General features: G+C 40.5%; 1 protein-coding gene across 1 annotated transcript; it reads right to left on the bottom strand.

The window, feature by feature from the left end:
• Positions 1–1,495: 1,495 nt before the first annotated feature.
• LOC107982498 (zinc finger protein RFP) lies at positions 1,496–15,920 on the bottom strand. Its single transcript, XM_016991783.2, has 7 exons — positions 15,401–15,920; positions 12,221–12,316; positions 10,450–10,680; positions 9,543–9,565; positions 8,813–8,937; positions 6,049–6,105; positions 1,496–4,664 (listed from the first exon to the last, which is right to left on the bottom strand). Exons 1-7 carry the CDS (start codon positions 15,878–15,880, stop codon positions 4,147–4,149), a joined length of 1,530 nt encoding a protein of 509 aa, XP_016847272.2. The 5' UTR covers positions 15,881–15,920; the 3' UTR covers positions 1,496–4,146.
• Between the last annotated feature and the right edge of the window lie 2,252 nt (positions 15,921–18,172).

The raw sequence follows: 18,172 nt of genomic DNA, 5'->3' as shown, positions 1-18,172 counted from the left end.
CTCGTGTTTCTCCCCCATTGTGTATCCCACATGTGTCTCCTATCAATTTTATTTTATTATTATTATATTATTCTTTATGGTATCCTGCCCCTTATAAAAAGCACTGTGACCCTGATGTGAACTTTTGGCCAACACACCATCTTGATCGGAGTACCACCAGGCTGCCTCAGGCTATATTCTACAAACATGGATTACCATGATCACCATCTGGAAATAAAACAATGGGACTCTTTCTCAAACTTACTGTTTAGAGACTTCAATAGACAAGTATGACTTATGGACTTCAGTGAGTACAACTATACTTAAAGACTATGGATTATTGATTAAGAACGATATCTTGTGTACTCAACACAGAGAGAAGTTACATCCTATCTGCAACTGAACTTCAATAAGAAATGTGCCTGTATGGTGAATTAATACAAGATTTTTATGAGTAAACAAAATGTTATTTTTCAAAGAAGACTTTGCATTTTATCTCTGAGTGCATATTTTAACTAAGAGGTTTCAAGGGGGTGTATGTCTTTTGGGTAACTTCAACTGCAAAGAAACAATCATCCTTTGCTAACCAAATATATTTTTGTAGTGGCGTGTCTTTGTCCTTCGCAGTTCAAAGACATGGTTCTTCAGTTTAACACCTGAGTTACCTATGTGTCATTACTTGTGCTTGTGAATATCACTTATTCAAAGGGTTGACTTCTAACAAGGTCATGCTTTTCTTGACCAGTGGTTTTCAAAATGGTCTCCACAAGTTCATGGAGATTCATTTGCCAAACAGATATGACATCATTTTTCCTTTTCAATAAGGTCATGATCACAGTTTATTTCCAAAAGGTATGTTCCCAGAGACTGGGTGCAGCAATTTCCAATACTTACTGTTCCAGTTCAACATTTCAGAATCTACCATATTTTGACGTTAGACATCGTCTTCAACCGTGCATCAGTGTTCTAGATTGACTTCCAGATAATGTTTAGAGCAGAGGTCCTCAAACCTTTTTATCCATGGTCCATCAGAGTGTTGGGTGGCCAGACTATAGTTTGAAGGGAAAAAAATCCTATGCACACGGCACATGTCTTATTTGTAGTGAACCCCCCCCCCCCCAATAAAATAACAATATTTAAAAATAAGAACAATTTTAACCAACATACACCTACCAGGATTTCAATGGGAAGTGTGGGCCTACTTCATGCTTACAAGATAGTCAAGTTAATTAGGATTGTTGTTGTTGTGTGCCTTCAAGTCATTTCAGACTTAGGGTGAGCCTAAATCTAAAACTGAGGGCGGGGGCCAGGTAAATTACCTTGGAGGACCGCATCTGGCCCACAGGCCTTAGTTTGGGGACCCATGGTTTAAAGTTCATAAATGCAGAATTAAATTTGACATGCATCTTTAATAGTTGGTCCAGTCCTCACCAGGAATAAAGTGACTGCCTAATCTATCATTCAAGCTAAAATAATCCATATTTTCACAACAATCAGCACACAAGAGGCTTCTGAGTTCACAAAAAGAGATTTTTAATGCAATGACACAGTATTTCTTTCTCTCCAGATCAAAATATGTACAAATCTGCTCACCCTGAACAAAGGAGAAAACACATGTTCCAAAACTGCAAGGTTTATCATAATGTAGGGACAGTCTTTAGATCCCTTACGGTACAATTCTGTATGGTTTTTCCTTCATTTTTTGAGAACTCCCAGAATCCCCCATCCAGCAGGTAACAGCCATGTTGGCTGGAAGATTCTGAGAGTGGTCCAAAGGGGTAATTTCTTCAAGGACTACTGCTTGAATTTTCTCCATTCCCCTCTTTTCTCTGAGCGGCATATCCAGTCGACTGCATACCCTTGCTGTCTTTTTAGCCTCTGATTTCTTGTGTCTTCTTTCTGTAACAGAACTATAGGCAATCAGGAATGGATTAGGACAGTGGTTCTCAACCTGTGGGTCCCCAGATGTTTTGATCTTCAACTCCCAGAAATCCTAACAGCTGGTAAACTGGCTGGGATTTCTGGGAGTTGTAGGCCAAAACACCTGGGGACCCACAGGTTGAGAACCACTGGATAAGGACAAAAATAACAGCTGTACTGTACTGTTTCATTATCCTTAGAAAAATTCAAGATAGGTACACAACTGGCTTCTGGAGAGAGGATTACACAGCCAATAGGTCAGGATGAACATAGTGTGACCATGGACAGCTCCTTTTAAAAAATAATGCTCCTCCAAGGCATATGAAGTTCAGGAATGTCCTTTTTTAAAAATATGGAGGACGAAATGAACAGGAAGTGATTTTTAGTCACTTCATGCTATTAAAGACATCTCCTGGGCCTAAAATGGTGCAGAAAGAGCTAAAAGCATAACTAAAATCCCCCCACACCTATTAGAAGGCATTTTGGATGACTAAAAAGACACTTGCAGGGAATGCGACTCTCCAAGGTCCCTCAAGAGGATCTAATGTGGCTCTCTAACATCCCCTGAGCTGCAGGCTACCAAATTCTTTATTGAAAAAGGAGATGCACAGCTAAAACATCCCTTTTGCATGGGTATCTAGCCCCAGCCACAAAAACTCCACTAAGGAAGAATCCAGCACCAGTCTAGGTAACTGACTGTGGTGTTGGGTTTCTCCAACAATTGAATCATTTCCCCTGATTTTCCATCAGAATCTGCCCTACTGTAACGGAAACCAAAAAGGTTAGGAGTGGAGGAAAACATGGCCCTCCACATGCCCCCAGACTGAAATACCCATCATCTCTAACAAGCATTCCTAATGGTGAGGGATGATGGGAACTGTAGTTTAATTGTACTTGGAGGGACACATGTTGTTAACCCACGCGCCATTACAGTTAGACTGTCTTTTGGAGTAACAGAGGCCAAATATTAGCTTTTAATACACATAAATAAAACTGTAATACTATGACATATGGTATAAAAACAGTAATTGCATAATGCCAAAGGTGCACACAGGAAGAGAACAATCCCAGCAGTAGAGCATCTATTCTATATGCAAAAAATTGAAAGTTCAATTCTTGTCACTTCTGGTTTAAGAGTTTCCTGAAGAAATGCTCAGCGTTAAGTAGGAAGTGAGTGCCGGGGATTTGAGATGCTCAAACCTACTACCCAAAATCTAAAATGGAAAGAAATACGATGTGGATGGAGAAGTGAATAAAAAGGATTTCCAAAAGCTCATAAAAAAACTTTCTTAAATTACAATGCCTAAAATCCTCCGGGCACAGTAGCGGAAGGAGTCTGAAAGTTATAGTCTCAGGGCAACCAGGAACTGAGCCTTGGACCTTTTACATGCACAGCATATACTCTGCCACATGAGACATTGCTTTCCCCCCCTTATTTAAGTGCTACAGCTCTCAGAGAGAAGAATAATGACAAAGCTTGCTCATCTTTGAGACAAAAAAAAGAAGAAAATCCAGTTGCTCTGATAGGCAGGGTGCATTCTATTGAGCCATCTCAGAAATAATATCACCATGTGATATGTATGCACTGAAGCGTCAGTCCCACTAAAATCAGAAGGAATATATGCTTGACTACACACTCGATTACAGTGTAACATTAATAGTTGGAAGTCCTTTGTACTTCTAAAATCTCATGTGTGTATTCTTATAAGACTGCCTGAGACAGGTATAAGGAGGCAGTTATTTTGCCACTTCCCTCCAAAAGAAATCTGGCTTCACAACTTGTCTCAGCATTCTTCATTGTTTTTATAATGGATGGTCAAAGTGTAACCCTCCAACATTCTGGCACTGGGAATATCTCTATCTCACCACTTCATGTTCTTCCAAATAAATGAAATTGAAAGAACATGAATACTCCCAAAGAAAATAAAACTTTCAAAGAAAATAAGGAAGAAATGTGATCTTTTATTTTAAAAAAGTCTTTGGCTTAGATTCTAACTTTTGGCTCCATAAACATAAGTTGAAAGGAGAATGACAATCACAGTAGGGGGCTTTGTATGAGCTCAACTCAACTTAAGAAGTCTGAAAGTTACTTCTTCTATGGAGCAAAAAGATGGGATCCAAACATTTTTTTTCTAAAAACATTCTCCTCTGAAATCCAGTATTTTTGCCATTGCAGAGATTCTGTTCAAAACTATGCACAAATGGAACTGAGGGTCCTAAGCAGAGTGGCACGCACCAAGTTATGTTTCAGGGACACATTCTAAGCTCTGTAGTGACACCCCACACTTTAAAGAAAGGGCAGATTTTCTCTCCACCGAAATTGGCTGAACGAAAAATAAAAATGAGAGACATGTAATCGGCGTCAAAAAAAGCCACCCACCCTCTCTCATAATGCACAAATATTTGGATTTTCTCTGGGGCTTCCTCAAGGGTCAGACGTGTGTCAGGAGAGGAGAAAGCCTTGTATTCTGTGCCACTGAGCCCCAAGGCCCAAATCCCATGATCGGGGGAAGTGACAATGGGTCCCTTTCTCTTGATAGACTCTTTGGCAACACCAAGGGCCCAGTTCTGCCCGTCGCCCACTTCAACCTCCCAGTAATGGATCCCTGAGCCAAAGCGCTCACAGCCCAGCAGGATCAGAGTGGCTTCGAATCTCTCGGGGTTGTTGGGCAGCGGCTGGACCATTTCGCCCCGTTTCACGCTTTTCTTATCTTCGCTCACCACAAGAAGCGGGTGAGCTGTCTTGGGATCCAGAGTAATACTCGCTAAGGAAAAACAAACAATTCAGTCAGGAGACAGCAGACATAAGGAAGGTCAACTCTTTTAAAAAATTGGAAAATTCCAACACAAGGCAGCACAGGGCCTCCAGGAAATGACACTTTAAATTAACACCCTGCTAATCAATTTTGGTTTTTGTAGTTCTAAGTATAATGGCGGTCCCCGGGTTACAAACATCCAACGTACATGTGACTTCTAGATATAAACCTGGGAACAGGTGTGCCAGCCAGCAATGCGCCCTGGACCTTTTGCAGCATTTGAAATTGCTTAAGCATTTACGTGCACAGGTAAAAATAAATAATATGTTGAGACAAACATTTGTCCATGTTGCATTTAAAGTAAATCTCCATTTATTTTTGTTTTGGTTAGTATGGTGTGGGGTTAGAGCTATTGTGAAATTTTTATTGCTGTCTGTATTCCTGAGACAACAGAAGTGAGAGGAAATATACGCCTAGGAAGGAAAATTCACTCCCTGTAAGATTATCATGGGAAAAGGATGTCTCCACAGAAACTTTATTATCAATACTTGTTTCAACAACAAGACAAACTGTCATTGGGACAGAAAGGGAGGTGAAATCCCCCAAACACGGACACAGACAGCAATGCAAACATTAATCCTTCCCTATGGTATCCCAAACTAAAAAAAAGTTTTTTAAAAAGTGAGGCTGGAGTTACACTGGGGTTGGCTTAAGCTTCGGCTTTCTAATAAAACTGAATTACTGTGCCACAAAATAATGTGTGTCTGAAAAGTGTGTCACCAATATGAAATGTTTGGAAAGCTCTGCCTTAAAGGATGCTTCCTTCCTGTTCTCACTGCCCCTTCCTATAACATGGAAGGTGTTTCTGGGAACTGAATAAGAGACCCAAATAAATATTATTCTTAGGGGAACATTATTCCAGTCAGTTGAGTCATTACGGTTGGTGTAACCAAATGCAATTCACATTGCCACCCACACAATATTGTAACAAAATACCAGAACATTTGGCAAAATCAGCAACTATAATAAACCAGTAGTAACAAAAACGACGTGTGCTTTTAGTGCATGCAGATGGTGCTATCTCATTCAAAGCATCATTATCATTGAGTAATAATGACAGCTCTGACTGGAGCAGGTGCACAAGGAGGTTTTAAAAGTAAATTAGCATAGAGTTTTAGCCTTGTTACAGTAAACTGGGCTAGCAAAAAACATTTTGTGGTTATACCGGTATCTAATCAAAGGAATATACAAAAATAAATAATAATATATTTCTACTGAAACACTGCACAAACATTACATAGTTATTTTGGAATCCTGATGGTATCACCTAGTGAAGTTCACATTTCCTAATGATGTCACCATTAATTCTGGGGGGGGGGGGGGATGAACTCACCCTTTTTAGCTGCTGTTTCGATTGACCTTGCTTTTGCTAATTCTGAAAGCATAGTCTCTAAAAGAAAAGAAGAGAAAATGTCAGGAAGCTTTTCTCAGTGCTGTGGAACAGGGAGAAAAATGAAGCACTAAAGTTGATCCCACTTTGTAAAGAAGCAAGAATGGAAGCACAAGCCTTTTCAAATGCAAGCCCTTTCTGGGAAAAATTATAAACCACAAAGCAGCGAAATTAGAAGAAATACCCTTACATATGACAGTGACAGACATTTTAATTTTCCACTGGAAGATGGGAAAGATTTATCATTTATTCTGGCAGGGAGGACTTTTAGATTTAAAATATGCAGCAACAGTATGTGTGAAATCACATCATGTATTTCTTAATTTTAATTACTAATGATATTTTTAACTGTTTTAACCATGAATTTCTTTTGTTAAACAAGATTTGAACTTAAGATTGCTTTAAATTACTGGAAGCTGCCTTGGATCTATCTCAAAAGAAAGCTGACATATAAATTCAATTAATTTCTTTTTAAAAATATTGGAGGATATATCTTATTTTGTCCATTTTAAGACACCATCAATTGAAAGATGCACACAAATTTCAGCACCACCAACCGGAAAAAAACCTAAGTTGTATATACAAATAAGCACCCATGATTCTAAGATGCACCCCATCTTTAGAGATGTTTATGTTGGGAAAAGCTACATCTTAGAGTAAAAGAAGTGCAATAGTTACAGGAACACACACACATATATAAAAAATGTAATTGTTATTAACGAATAACAATTTATTAGCCAGGGAAGACTACATTTCGCATAAGCCTAAGAATAAGGGGTATTTTCGAAATCTGTTGTAAGGAATTACACCTGGAAATAGTGATCTAGGAAGTGAAAAGTCAATCCGGGCCTAATGTCATCCAACATCTTTACCAATGACTTGGATGAAGAAACAAAAGGCATCCTTATTGAATTTGCAGATGACACCAAATTGGGAGGAATAGTGAATACACCAGAGAACAGAATCCAAAATGACCATACTAGATTAGAGAGCTGGGACAAAAGTAACAAGACAAATGCCAACAGGGAGAAATGTAAGGTACTAGACTCATACAATAAAAATGAAATGCACAGATATAGGTGGGTGACACTATTTAAGAAAACAGTCCATGTGAAAGGAATCTAGGAGGCTTTAGACCACAATCTGAACATGAGTCAACAGTGTCATGTTACAGCTAAAAAAGCCAATGTAATTCTAGACTGCATTGATAGGAGTCTAGTGTCGATATCGAAAGAAGTCACAGTCCCACTCTATTCTGCTTTGGTTTGGCCTCATCTGGAATAAAACTGTGCCCAGTTCTGGGCACCGCAATCCAATAAGTACTTTTGAGAAGCTAGAGCATGTTCAAAGAAGGGCAAACCAAATGTTCAAAGGTTTGGAACCAAGCCCTACGAGGAGTGCCTGAGGGAGCTGGGTATGTTTCAAGAACAGAAGGCTGAGAGGAGACATGACAGCCATGTTTAAATACTTGAAAGGATATCACATTGAGAAGGGGGCAGGTTTGTTTCCTACTGCTCTGGAGACTAGGACACGGAGCAATGGATTCAAATAGCAGGAAAAACGATTTCACCTGAAAAATAGGAAGAACCTTCTGACACTAAGAGCTGTTCGACAGTGGAACATGCTGTCTTGGAAAGTGGTAGGGTTTACTTCTCTGGTGATTTTTAAGCAGAGGCTAGATGACCACCTGTTGGGGGTGTTTTGATTGTGTCTTCCCATGTGGCAGGGAGTGAACTGGATGGCTCTTATGCTTTCAGACTCTCAGACTATACAGATTCCATTGGACTGTCAGACTAGACAGAGACACTATTAGCCTCTCAGAACAGAGATGCTTTAGACTATGGATTGTTGATTTTAAGAAAGATACCCTGTGTTACCTACACAGAGAAACTCTTTCAAATTCTATTTGTAACTGAATTGATAAGCAAACTACCTGCATACTGAATACATGAAGTTTGTGAGTAAACCAACTATGTTACTTTTAAAGAAGTCTACTTATTTTTGTCTCTCGAGTGCATGATTTAAAGACAAATATATTTTAAGGGAGAGTAGATGTTTTTGGGCAACTAAAAAGAACACTTCTGAAACTCTGCTGTGTGTGCGTGTGTGTGTGTGTGTGTGTGTGTGTGTGTGTATATATATATATATATACACACACACACACACACACACACACACACACATACATTTTTGTGCATTGGCATATTTTTGTCCCTAACAGTTCAAAGAAATATTTAGGATACCAGCTTAGCGGCTGAGAAACCTAATTGCCATGCATGAGTGCCATTTTCCAAAAAGGTTATGGCATCATTTTTCAAAAAGTTGTGACTTCGAACAAGGTCATGCCTTTCCAAAGATCATAAAATCTTCAAAAGATTATGGAGATTTCCACTTTCCAAAAAGCCTTACCCTAAATCTATTTTGTTTCTTTTCTCTACACATGCATCCCTTTCTGTCTATTTCTCCCTTATGTAAATTAATACATAAAAATTTTTTTCATCCAAGTTCTAGTAAGTCACTCCTTGAATTGGTTCTGGACACAAACATTCTTTCTTTCAAAGAGAACAGAGAGTGCTCAAAGCCATGGCAATATACACTACTGGATCATGAACATAACTGGAAAGTAAACCTTCCATTCCTTGTTTCAAAAACAGCAAATGTGATGGAATTCCAGAATATTTCAAGTCTCATTTGCCTGTCTTAGTACCTCGACATTTCTCCAGGGCTTCCTTGATAACTGTATTTTTCAGACTGAAATGTCCAAGCTTCTTCTCCAATTCCGTTGGTGAGGAAGAAACTTCCACCAATCGAGGCAGCTGCCCATCCTTACATCTACAACGGAAAACATGTAAACGTGACACTGCAATCAACATCTCACAATCTGCATTAAGGAAAGGAATTAACAATACAATCTGAAATCCCACCCCTTCCCAAATCAGAGAAACAGACAATGTGATGTCACAGAATATTCATGAATGGTATTTTCAGAATGTTAATAAATATCCAATGTCTCCAATACTAAAAGAACCTCAAAGCTGCAAGACCAAATCTGGACTTTAATAAATGTTTCAATTGTAGATAGAGTATTTCCATTTACCTAATGAAGGAGTTTAAGTCACTCTAGCAATATGGAAAATAATAGCTTTTGTTGCAGCTTTCCAGCGTTTTTGGAGTACTCTGGAATGGACAGAGAAGTTGGCATTTTCTTAATATTTTGGACTACGACACACATTTCTCCACCAGAAAGGCTATGGATTATGGGAGTCATAATCCTAAATAGGTGAGGGGCATTCATTTGCCAGGCATACTTTACTATCCAAAGGCCTTGATAATGGCAAAGTAAGAGGGCAGGCTTTCTGTTAATCTCCATGCTGAAAAACCTTTAAGACTATTTCCATTACAGTAAAAATGATGCAGTCTGCAGAGAAATTACTTACCGGCTCAAAATGGACCTGATGTCCTGGGAAAGGCATGAGAAGAAAAGACAAAAGGTCAGTCTTACACTTATGATTAAAATATTGCCTAAAGAAATGCCTGGAAACAAAGATCACAGAGTTTAGCAAAGATTGGTACTAGAAACATATACCATTCTCAGTTACAAGTCACTGGAGCACTAGTTGAAATCTCTTAGCCTCAGGGATCTATCTAAATAAAAAAAAAGAATCCACATAGCAAAATGAATGGGACAAGCAAGCTTAGATGGATGAAACAAATATGTATATCATGTACAGAGCAAAGTGAATAAGTATGTCTATGTGGCTGCACCATGTAATCTGTGAGGCTGGTATTGAGGAAAGTAACATTTTTGAACTCATGTTCACATGACTCTGCAGGTTTTCTTGGAAGTGTCCCTCTGAAAACAGTGGGAATTCAACTTCTGAACAAAAATATGTGGAGCTTGTTTCCAAAAGGCACCAAATCCACCTGAACAAATTTTACAGGAGTCGAAAAATGTGCTGATGATATGCATGCTTTTGCTATAAAATGCGGTTTTCCAAGCTCCGCACAGAAGCTATTTGGTACATTTCGGGAGTTTTGATCTGTACATAATATTCTACTCCTAGCCCACAATGTGATGCCACCTATAACTCATTTTTCATTTTTAAAAAATTTGGTACCTTTTGGGAATAAACTCCACATATGTCTCCTTGCACATTTTAGCCCAAATTTGACGTAAGAACAAAACTATGGAACTTACCTTGTTTGTAACCTGGGGACTGCCTGTCCTGGGGACTAAATAAATAGAAAAGTAGCAAACAAATGAAGCAGTGATGAACTTTGTAACTTAGTGTAGAATGGAGCCTTGAATTCTCAAGTCCTGATCCAACATCCTAAAAGTCTCACCTGCAGGAACTCACTCGCAGGCTGTTGACACTTGTCCTCCACTTCAGTAATCAAGGCATCCAGGCTATCAATTTCCTCAGATAGTTTCTTAGCTGCTCCGTCTCTCTTTTGAACAATCTCCTTGTCATATTTCTTCAACATGATAATCAGGAATCGTTCAATTTTTTCCAAAAACTCATGGATTTTGTTAAATTCAGCTTCCACTTTCTGCTTCTCAATGTGAACATCATCCTGTGACACAATGCAGAAGGGTAAGGGCAGCCCGAATGGGGATATAAAATACACGATTAAGACAGTCTTGATGTAGATCATTATGATCTTATCTCATTCATAGTTCTTAAGGGCATCTGTACTGTAGAATTAATGCAGCATAACTCTACTTTAACTGCCATGGCTCAATGGTAGCTGTATTATTACAAGGTGTATCACCTTCTTTGCCAAAAAAGGCTGGTGTCTCACCAAACTACAATTCTCAGTATTCTATAGCATTGAGCCATGGCAGTGAAAGTGGTGTCAGACTGCATTAATTTTACAGTACAGATGCACCCCACATGTCAGGGACACCTGGCTGGTCTTCTGAGAGCTTAAGGTAATGACACAAGTACATTTCTTATAAAAGTATAAGCAGCACAGTGAATTTGTCAACTACTGTACTCAATAGACTTATTAGCTGCTACGATTAATTTTGTAAACCACTATAATATATGGTTGTCCACAAACATTTGATTGTTTATAAGATGAATATGGTCTCTCTAGGATACTCAAGGTCCTCCAGCATAACTCCATGGTCAACTTTCTCAAAAGTTGACCACAGAGACACATTGGAGGACCTACAGATTCCCAGAGAGGTGTTGCCTTTGGTAAAAAAAAAAAAAAAGCATTTTTATTCATAGTTTTTTCACTTTTTGTGGGAGTTCTACACTCCTATATTCCCAGCAAACTTGGAGGTCTAATTGCATAACAGGAACAGCAATATGTAAATAGTTTTAAGTATATAAAGGAAACCAGCAGCACCTTTGAACTGACAGGAAAAAAGACATTTCTGGAACAAGCTTTTGTGCAATTAGTCTACTTTATCCAGTGAATAAAATGTTATGTCACAAAGTTAATCTCAAAAGTTATATAGGAGTCCCTTACTTCTTATATGCTGAAAAAGACAATCATGGCTACACCCCCAAATACCATCTAAATGCAGAGTCAATAATTTTAAGAAATATATACTAGCTATAATACTATAAAAAGTAATTTACTTTGCTCACACCATCCTCTCTTATCTAGGGCATATTATAGTTTCCCATCAGATTTCTATTTGCTTTGTTTTAGCAGTGGTATGTCATCAGGTGTCACTAGAGCAGTTACTGGACTTGGTCTAAAGACACTACTAACAACATCGGAAGGGCTATAAATTGCTCACTCCAAGTGTAAATCCAGCCTAACTGGATCTCACTTTGCCTGAAGAGAACTCAGTTTGATGACCATAAGTCCCCTGTTCCTGTCTTTTATCCACAGCAACCTTTAAGAAAAAAGGCAGGTTCCCCATACCTGGCATCCCCCAAATGCACTAACTACAACTTCTCTCTTGCCCATACCAGTTGGGTGTTGTAGTTCAACACATTTGGAATGTAACTGAGTGAATGACTGGACTGTGGTATATCTTTAGCCCAGGGACACATAGATTGATGTTTTTCAAGGTACAAATGTCCCACACCTCAATAATAAAAGGAATGAGTATCTCCCATGTTCTTCCCTGGTAGTAGAGGCAAATCCTCACCTGATCTGCTTGGCTTCTACACTCCAAATCTTCTTTTGACTCCTTCAGTTTCTCTCTCCTTTCCTTTAGAGCTTTCACATGGGTGGAAATTTGTTTCTGAAGGCAGAAAAGGATATCACTGTGAGGGCATTAAACAAGGCATTTTTCACCCTTTAGAGATTTTGTGAGGCCCAGTTTCCAGTTGTTTGTGTATGCATGCATGCATGTTCCTTCAAATAGCATCTACATTGTAAAAAAAATGCAGTTTCACACCACGTCAACGGCCATGACTCCATGCAGTGGAGTGAGGCACCAGCACTGTTTGGCAGAGAAGGCGAAAGACCATGGAAAACTCATGATTCCATCGCATAGAGCCATGGCAGTTAAAGTGGTGTCAAAATGTATTAGTTACACAGTGTATATACACCAGAAACCCAATGCTACACTTTCTGTTATTCATGGGTACAACACAGGAATGTAACCATAGTTGATCAACAGAATCTGTATGCAAAACTATAATAACAATAATAACTTAATAACAAAATTCCAAATAAAGTATTTTAGTTACATAATTATATTCCAATAAAATTTAGCAACAATTTAAATCATTCATAAAACATTTTAAAGTCAGTAAAGTATATACAAAAATATAAAAATGAAACAAAACATTCCCAATAAAAAGCCCCCTTTGCTTATACATAAAAAGTTTGTAAAATGTCTCTGGGTGCATCTACACTGTAGAATTAATGCAGTTTGACACAACTTTAGGAACTGTGTCTCAATGCTATGGAATGCTGGCTGTCATAGTTTAATGAGGCACCAACACTCTATGGCAGAGAAAGTTAAAGACCTTATAAAACTACAGCTCCCATTATTCTATTGCATTGTACCATGGTAGTTAGCGATTTCAAATTGTATTAATTCTACTACGCAGATGACCCCCTTTTCTGCCGACAAAAGAAAAGCAGAGATGTATCCGTCTAGCCATTACAATATTAAAATATTATTAAAGTAGCATATTGTTAAATACAATAATAGTATTGTACAGTAATAGTATTATTGTACTATTAGCAGTCCAATAGTATCTGTGTTTCCCAAGTTAAGCAGATAGCATGACACATAAACTGAGCTGGGCAAATGAGTTTTAATTCATGATTTCCCAACTGTTATTAATGTGTTCCTAATTCCAAACTTGACATTTATTTTTCTTATTAAAAATTCCACCCATCTGTCTCACCAAACTCTGAAACTATAGAGCAGCTAACAGACTGCGCAAAACACACAATAAGAACAATGGCACAAGAAAAACAGACACAAATCAAACCAACAGTTAAAAGCAACAGAGCAATCAGTGTGAATCCAACAGGAAGAATTTAAGACATATCATAAGGCCCAAAAAAACTTCACAATAAAACAGCAGAGGAAACAAATCCCAAAGCTCGCATCCTCATAGTCTTGGGCAAACATTTTACCTCGTACCCAAGAGTAAAGGTATTGCTGTTGATGTGTGCCTTCAAGTCATTTTGGACATGGCAACCATAAGGTGAATCTATCACAATGTTTACTTGGTAAGATTTCCTCGGATAGTGGTGATCCTTCCCTTCTTCTGAGGCTGAGAAAGTGTGACTTGCTCAATATCCCAAACCTGGACAAGCGGCTCCATCAACCAGCCAAGATAATATGTATGCTGGATGTCAACTGATGACTTACATAGAAGTCTAAACAATTCTTTTAAATATCTTCAGTACAAAGATTGGCATCATGCAGCTCTCCTGGTGCTAATGGACTGCAGATCCTAACAGATCTAACCAACACAGCAAATGGGGAAGAACTCTTTCGAGTTGTAGTCCAACATCTGGAAAGTTCCATGATCCTCACCTCTGTTTTAATAGGAGAAAGCTGACTTTACAAGAACTAGCACATAGCATAAGTACTATGCCATTCATCCGCAGTCTCCACATATATTCAAAACAAGTGCCACTGTGTTTAATAATCCTTACTCCCAAGAGCACAAATATAGTGCATGGCAGAATTATAACTGGTTAACAGGTATCCGTCGGGGGTGCTTTGAACGCGATTTTCCTGCTTCTTGACATGGGGGTTGGACTGGATGGCCCACGAGGTCTCTTTCAGCTCTATTATTATAAGATCACTTCCTGTTGTCTCAGCCCCACTGTCCTTAACTAGGAGTCGTTTGTAAGTCAGATGGTTGTAACTCAAAGACAGCCTGTATGTAAGTATGTATGTATATAGTAAAGGTAAAGGCTTCCCCTGACATTGAGTGTAGTCATGTTTGACTCTGAGGGTTAGTGCCCATCTCCATTTCTAAGATGAAAAGCCGGCGTTGTCCATAGACACCTCCTAAGTAATGCGGCCAGCATGACTGTATGGAGCACTGTTAACTTCCCGCAGAAGCGGTACCTATTTATCTACTCACATTTTGCATGTTTTCGAACTGCTAGGTTGGCAGAAGCTGGAGCTAATAGCGGGAGCTCACTCCGCTCCCCAGATTCGAACCAGCAAGTTCAGCAGCTCAGCAGTTTAACTCGCGGTGCCACCGGAGGCTCCATATATGCAATAGTATTGCAATTGTATAATATAATCATACTAATCATATATAATATATAATTCCTCTCCCTTTCTGTTGTCTCAGCCCCATTGTTCTTAACTAGGAGTCACTTTAAGTCGGGTGTTTGTGACTTGGGGATGACCTGTGTATATATATGTATGTGATTGGAAACTAATGCTGGGGATTTGGGGGGCGGTGAGCCTCAACAACGCAAGCGATAATTTCACCACCTATCCCATCCCCAATTCCCCCATTAAATACTGCAGCACTTTCTCACCCATCAGGTTTACAATATACACTCCTTGCACTTTGGCCCAGTTTGTTTTAAGGTTAATCTTTGTTCTGCCTTTAAATGGTGGCCTCTTGCTTTATTTTATCACTATGCTTTTGTGAACAAATATGTTTTGCTTCGTTTTAATATTATTCGTTAATGACGTTGTGTTTATGTAACTATTTTATTTTGTTTTATTGTGATTATTTGGGCTTGGCCCCATGTTAGCCGCCCCAAGTCCCTGCGGGGAAATGGAGGTGGGATATAAAAATAAAGTTATATTATTATTACTATTATTATTATTATTAAGCAAAGCCCTCCCGGCAGAAGGCCAGCCCCTTCCCCCTTGTAGTCCTTTTACCTTGTAATCCTGGGCGGCCTCCTCGATGGGGAGCATGGGGTGGGCCTTGTGGGCGCGGGACTCCCTGCAGATGACACAGACGGGCGTCTCGTCCTTCTCGCAGAAGAGCTTGAGAGGCTCCTGGTGCTTCTGGCAGAGGCGCTGCCCAGCCTGCGAGGAGGCGGAGGAGGAGGCGGCGGCGGCGGCGGCGAAGGACGAAGAGGTGGAAGCAGAGGAGGAGGCCTCCAGCCGGAGCCGCTTGGCCACCTCCACCACGTTGCCCAGCTCCCGGTTGGGCCTGAAGCTGCGTTTACGAGACCAGCGGCGGCACTGCGGGCAGGAGGTGTTCTCCTCGTCGGCGCGACCCCAGCACTGCGTGATACAGGACTGGCAGAAGTTGTGCCCGCAGTCGATGGAGACCGGCTCCTTGAAGTAGCTCAGGCAGATGGAGCAAGTGATCTCCCGCTGAAGGGTCTCCAGCGGGCTCTCGGCGGCAGCCATGACGGGCGAATGAGCCGAGCCGGAAGCGGGGCCGTTGTTGCTATGCCCGGCTTCCGGCGCGAACCCGATTGGCTGGGCAGCCTCAGCCAATCAGCGCATTCTCCTTCCGCTAACGCTGTGCATAGAACCGGTGATCTGGACTTCAACTCCCAGAATTCCTGGTCGTTGGCCAACCTGGCTGAGGATTCTGGGAGTTGAAGTCTGGGAAAAACAAAGCGGCCCTGAATTGGATTAGATTTGAAGGCATAGAAGCACAATGTTGTCTAGTTGGACTTCCGCTCCCACAATTCCTTGACTGTTGGCCAAGCTGGACTCAAGGAATTGAGGTCTCAAAACATTGAGGCCTGAGGATGATCTAGGCTAGGCCTACTTAAACTGCAACCCTCCTGGTGCTTTGGACTTCAGCTCCCACAATTCCCGACAATTGAACAAGGTGGTTAGGGACTCTAGGAATTGGAGTCTCAAAACACTGGGGCCTGAAGATGATCTAGGCCAGGCCTCTTCAAACTGCAACCCTCCAGGTGTTTGGACTTCAGCTCCTAGAATTCCCGACCACTGAACAAGCTGGCTAGGGCTTGTGGGAGTTGAAGGCCTAAATAATAATAATAATAATAATAATAATAATAATAATAATAATAATAATACTTATGTCTCAAGTACCACCTGCCAGCAGCAAAGAACTGGTGGGATCACAAACCTGCAAAAGTATTGGAAAATGAGCACGCAAAGATACTGTGGGACTTCCGAATCCAGACTGACAAAGTTCTGGAACACAACACATCAGACATCACAGTTGTGGAAAAGAAAAAGGTTTGGATCATTGATGTTGCCATCCCAGGTGACAGTCGCATTGATGAAAAACAACAGGAAAAACTCAGCTGCTATCAGGACCTCAAGATTGAACTTCAAAGACTCTGGCAGAAACCAGTGCAGATGATCGGCGCATTGGGTGCCGTGCCAAAAGATATCAGCTGGCATTTGGAAACAATAGACATTGACAAAATCACAATCTGCCAACTGCAAAAGGCCACCCTACTGGGATCTGCACACATCATCCGAAAATACATCACACAGTCCTAGACACTTGGGAAGTGTTCGACTTGTGATTTTGTGAAACAAAGTCCAGCATATCTATCTTGTTTGCTGTGTCATACAATAATAATAATAATAATAATAATAATAATAATAATAATACTTATAATAATACTTATATACTGCCCTCTCTCCTCAAAAGGACTCAGGGCAACATAGCATGTTTCCAACATAGCAAAGAAACCATACAACAATTTCTATTTTTTTCGTGTCAGGAGCAACTGGAGTTGCTTCTGGAGTGAGAGAATTGGCCGTCTGCAAGGACGTTTTACCATCATTGTGGGAGGCTTCTCTCATGTCCCTGCATGGAGCTGGAGCTGATAGAGGGAGCTTATCCGCGCTCTCCCCGGGTGGGATTCGAACCTGGCAGCCTTCAGGTCAGCAACCCAACCTTCATGTCACAAGGCTTTTATCCCCTAGGCCACCGGAGGCTCCATACAACAAATTAAACATAATAATAATAAACATAAAACAAGAACATAAAATTCAAAACAATCACAAATAAATAAATAAAACCAGTTACACAATGCTCCATCAGCGGGGCCAGATATAACGACCAGGGCTTCAGAGTGGGCAAGGCCAACTATGACGTACTAGGCAAGACAAGTGCAACAGAATTCAAAAAGGATATTGACAAGTAGGGTGACCAAAATCGTCAAATATCTGGAAACCAAGTCCTATGAAAAGCAGCAAGTGGGGTAAAGTGCTGAGGAAGTGGGGTAAAGTGCTGAGCAGGTTCTTAGTTAACCGGGGGGGGGGGGGGGGGGCTAGGACTAATCCTGTTCAAAATTCTGCAGGAACCACCGAGTTTTCCGATCCTTGCGGAAAGAGGATAGTGTAGGGGCTTGTCTGAGCTCTCTGCGAAGGACATTCCACAGTTGGGGAGCCACCACCTAGAAGGCCCTCTCCCTTGTCCCCACTAGCCCCGCTTGTAATGTTGTCAGGAGAGGAAGGCCTCCCCAACAGATCTGAGCCTGCGCTAGTTCGTAAAGGGAGATGTGATCATGAAGACAGGGAGGGCCCAAGTCATATAGGGCTTTATAGGTCATCACTTGCACCTTGAATTGGGACCGGCAGTTTATCGGCAGCCAGTGAAGCTGCTTTAGTAGGGGCGTTATATGCTCCCAGTAGTTAGCTCCAGTTAGAAGCCCAAAACCCAGAATTCCACAGGTTGAAGAGACCTGGTAGGCTCACAAACTC

This window comes from Anolis carolinensis, chromosome 2 (genome assembly GCF_035594765.1).
Source record: "Anolis carolinensis isolate JA03-04 chromosome 2, rAnoCar3.1.pri, whole genome shotgun sequence".
Classification (NCBI taxonomy): domain Eukaryota; kingdom Metazoa; phylum Chordata; class Lepidosauria; order Squamata; family Dactyloidae; genus Anolis; species Anolis carolinensis.
This window is presented reverse-complemented; position numbering and strand designations above follow the sequence as displayed.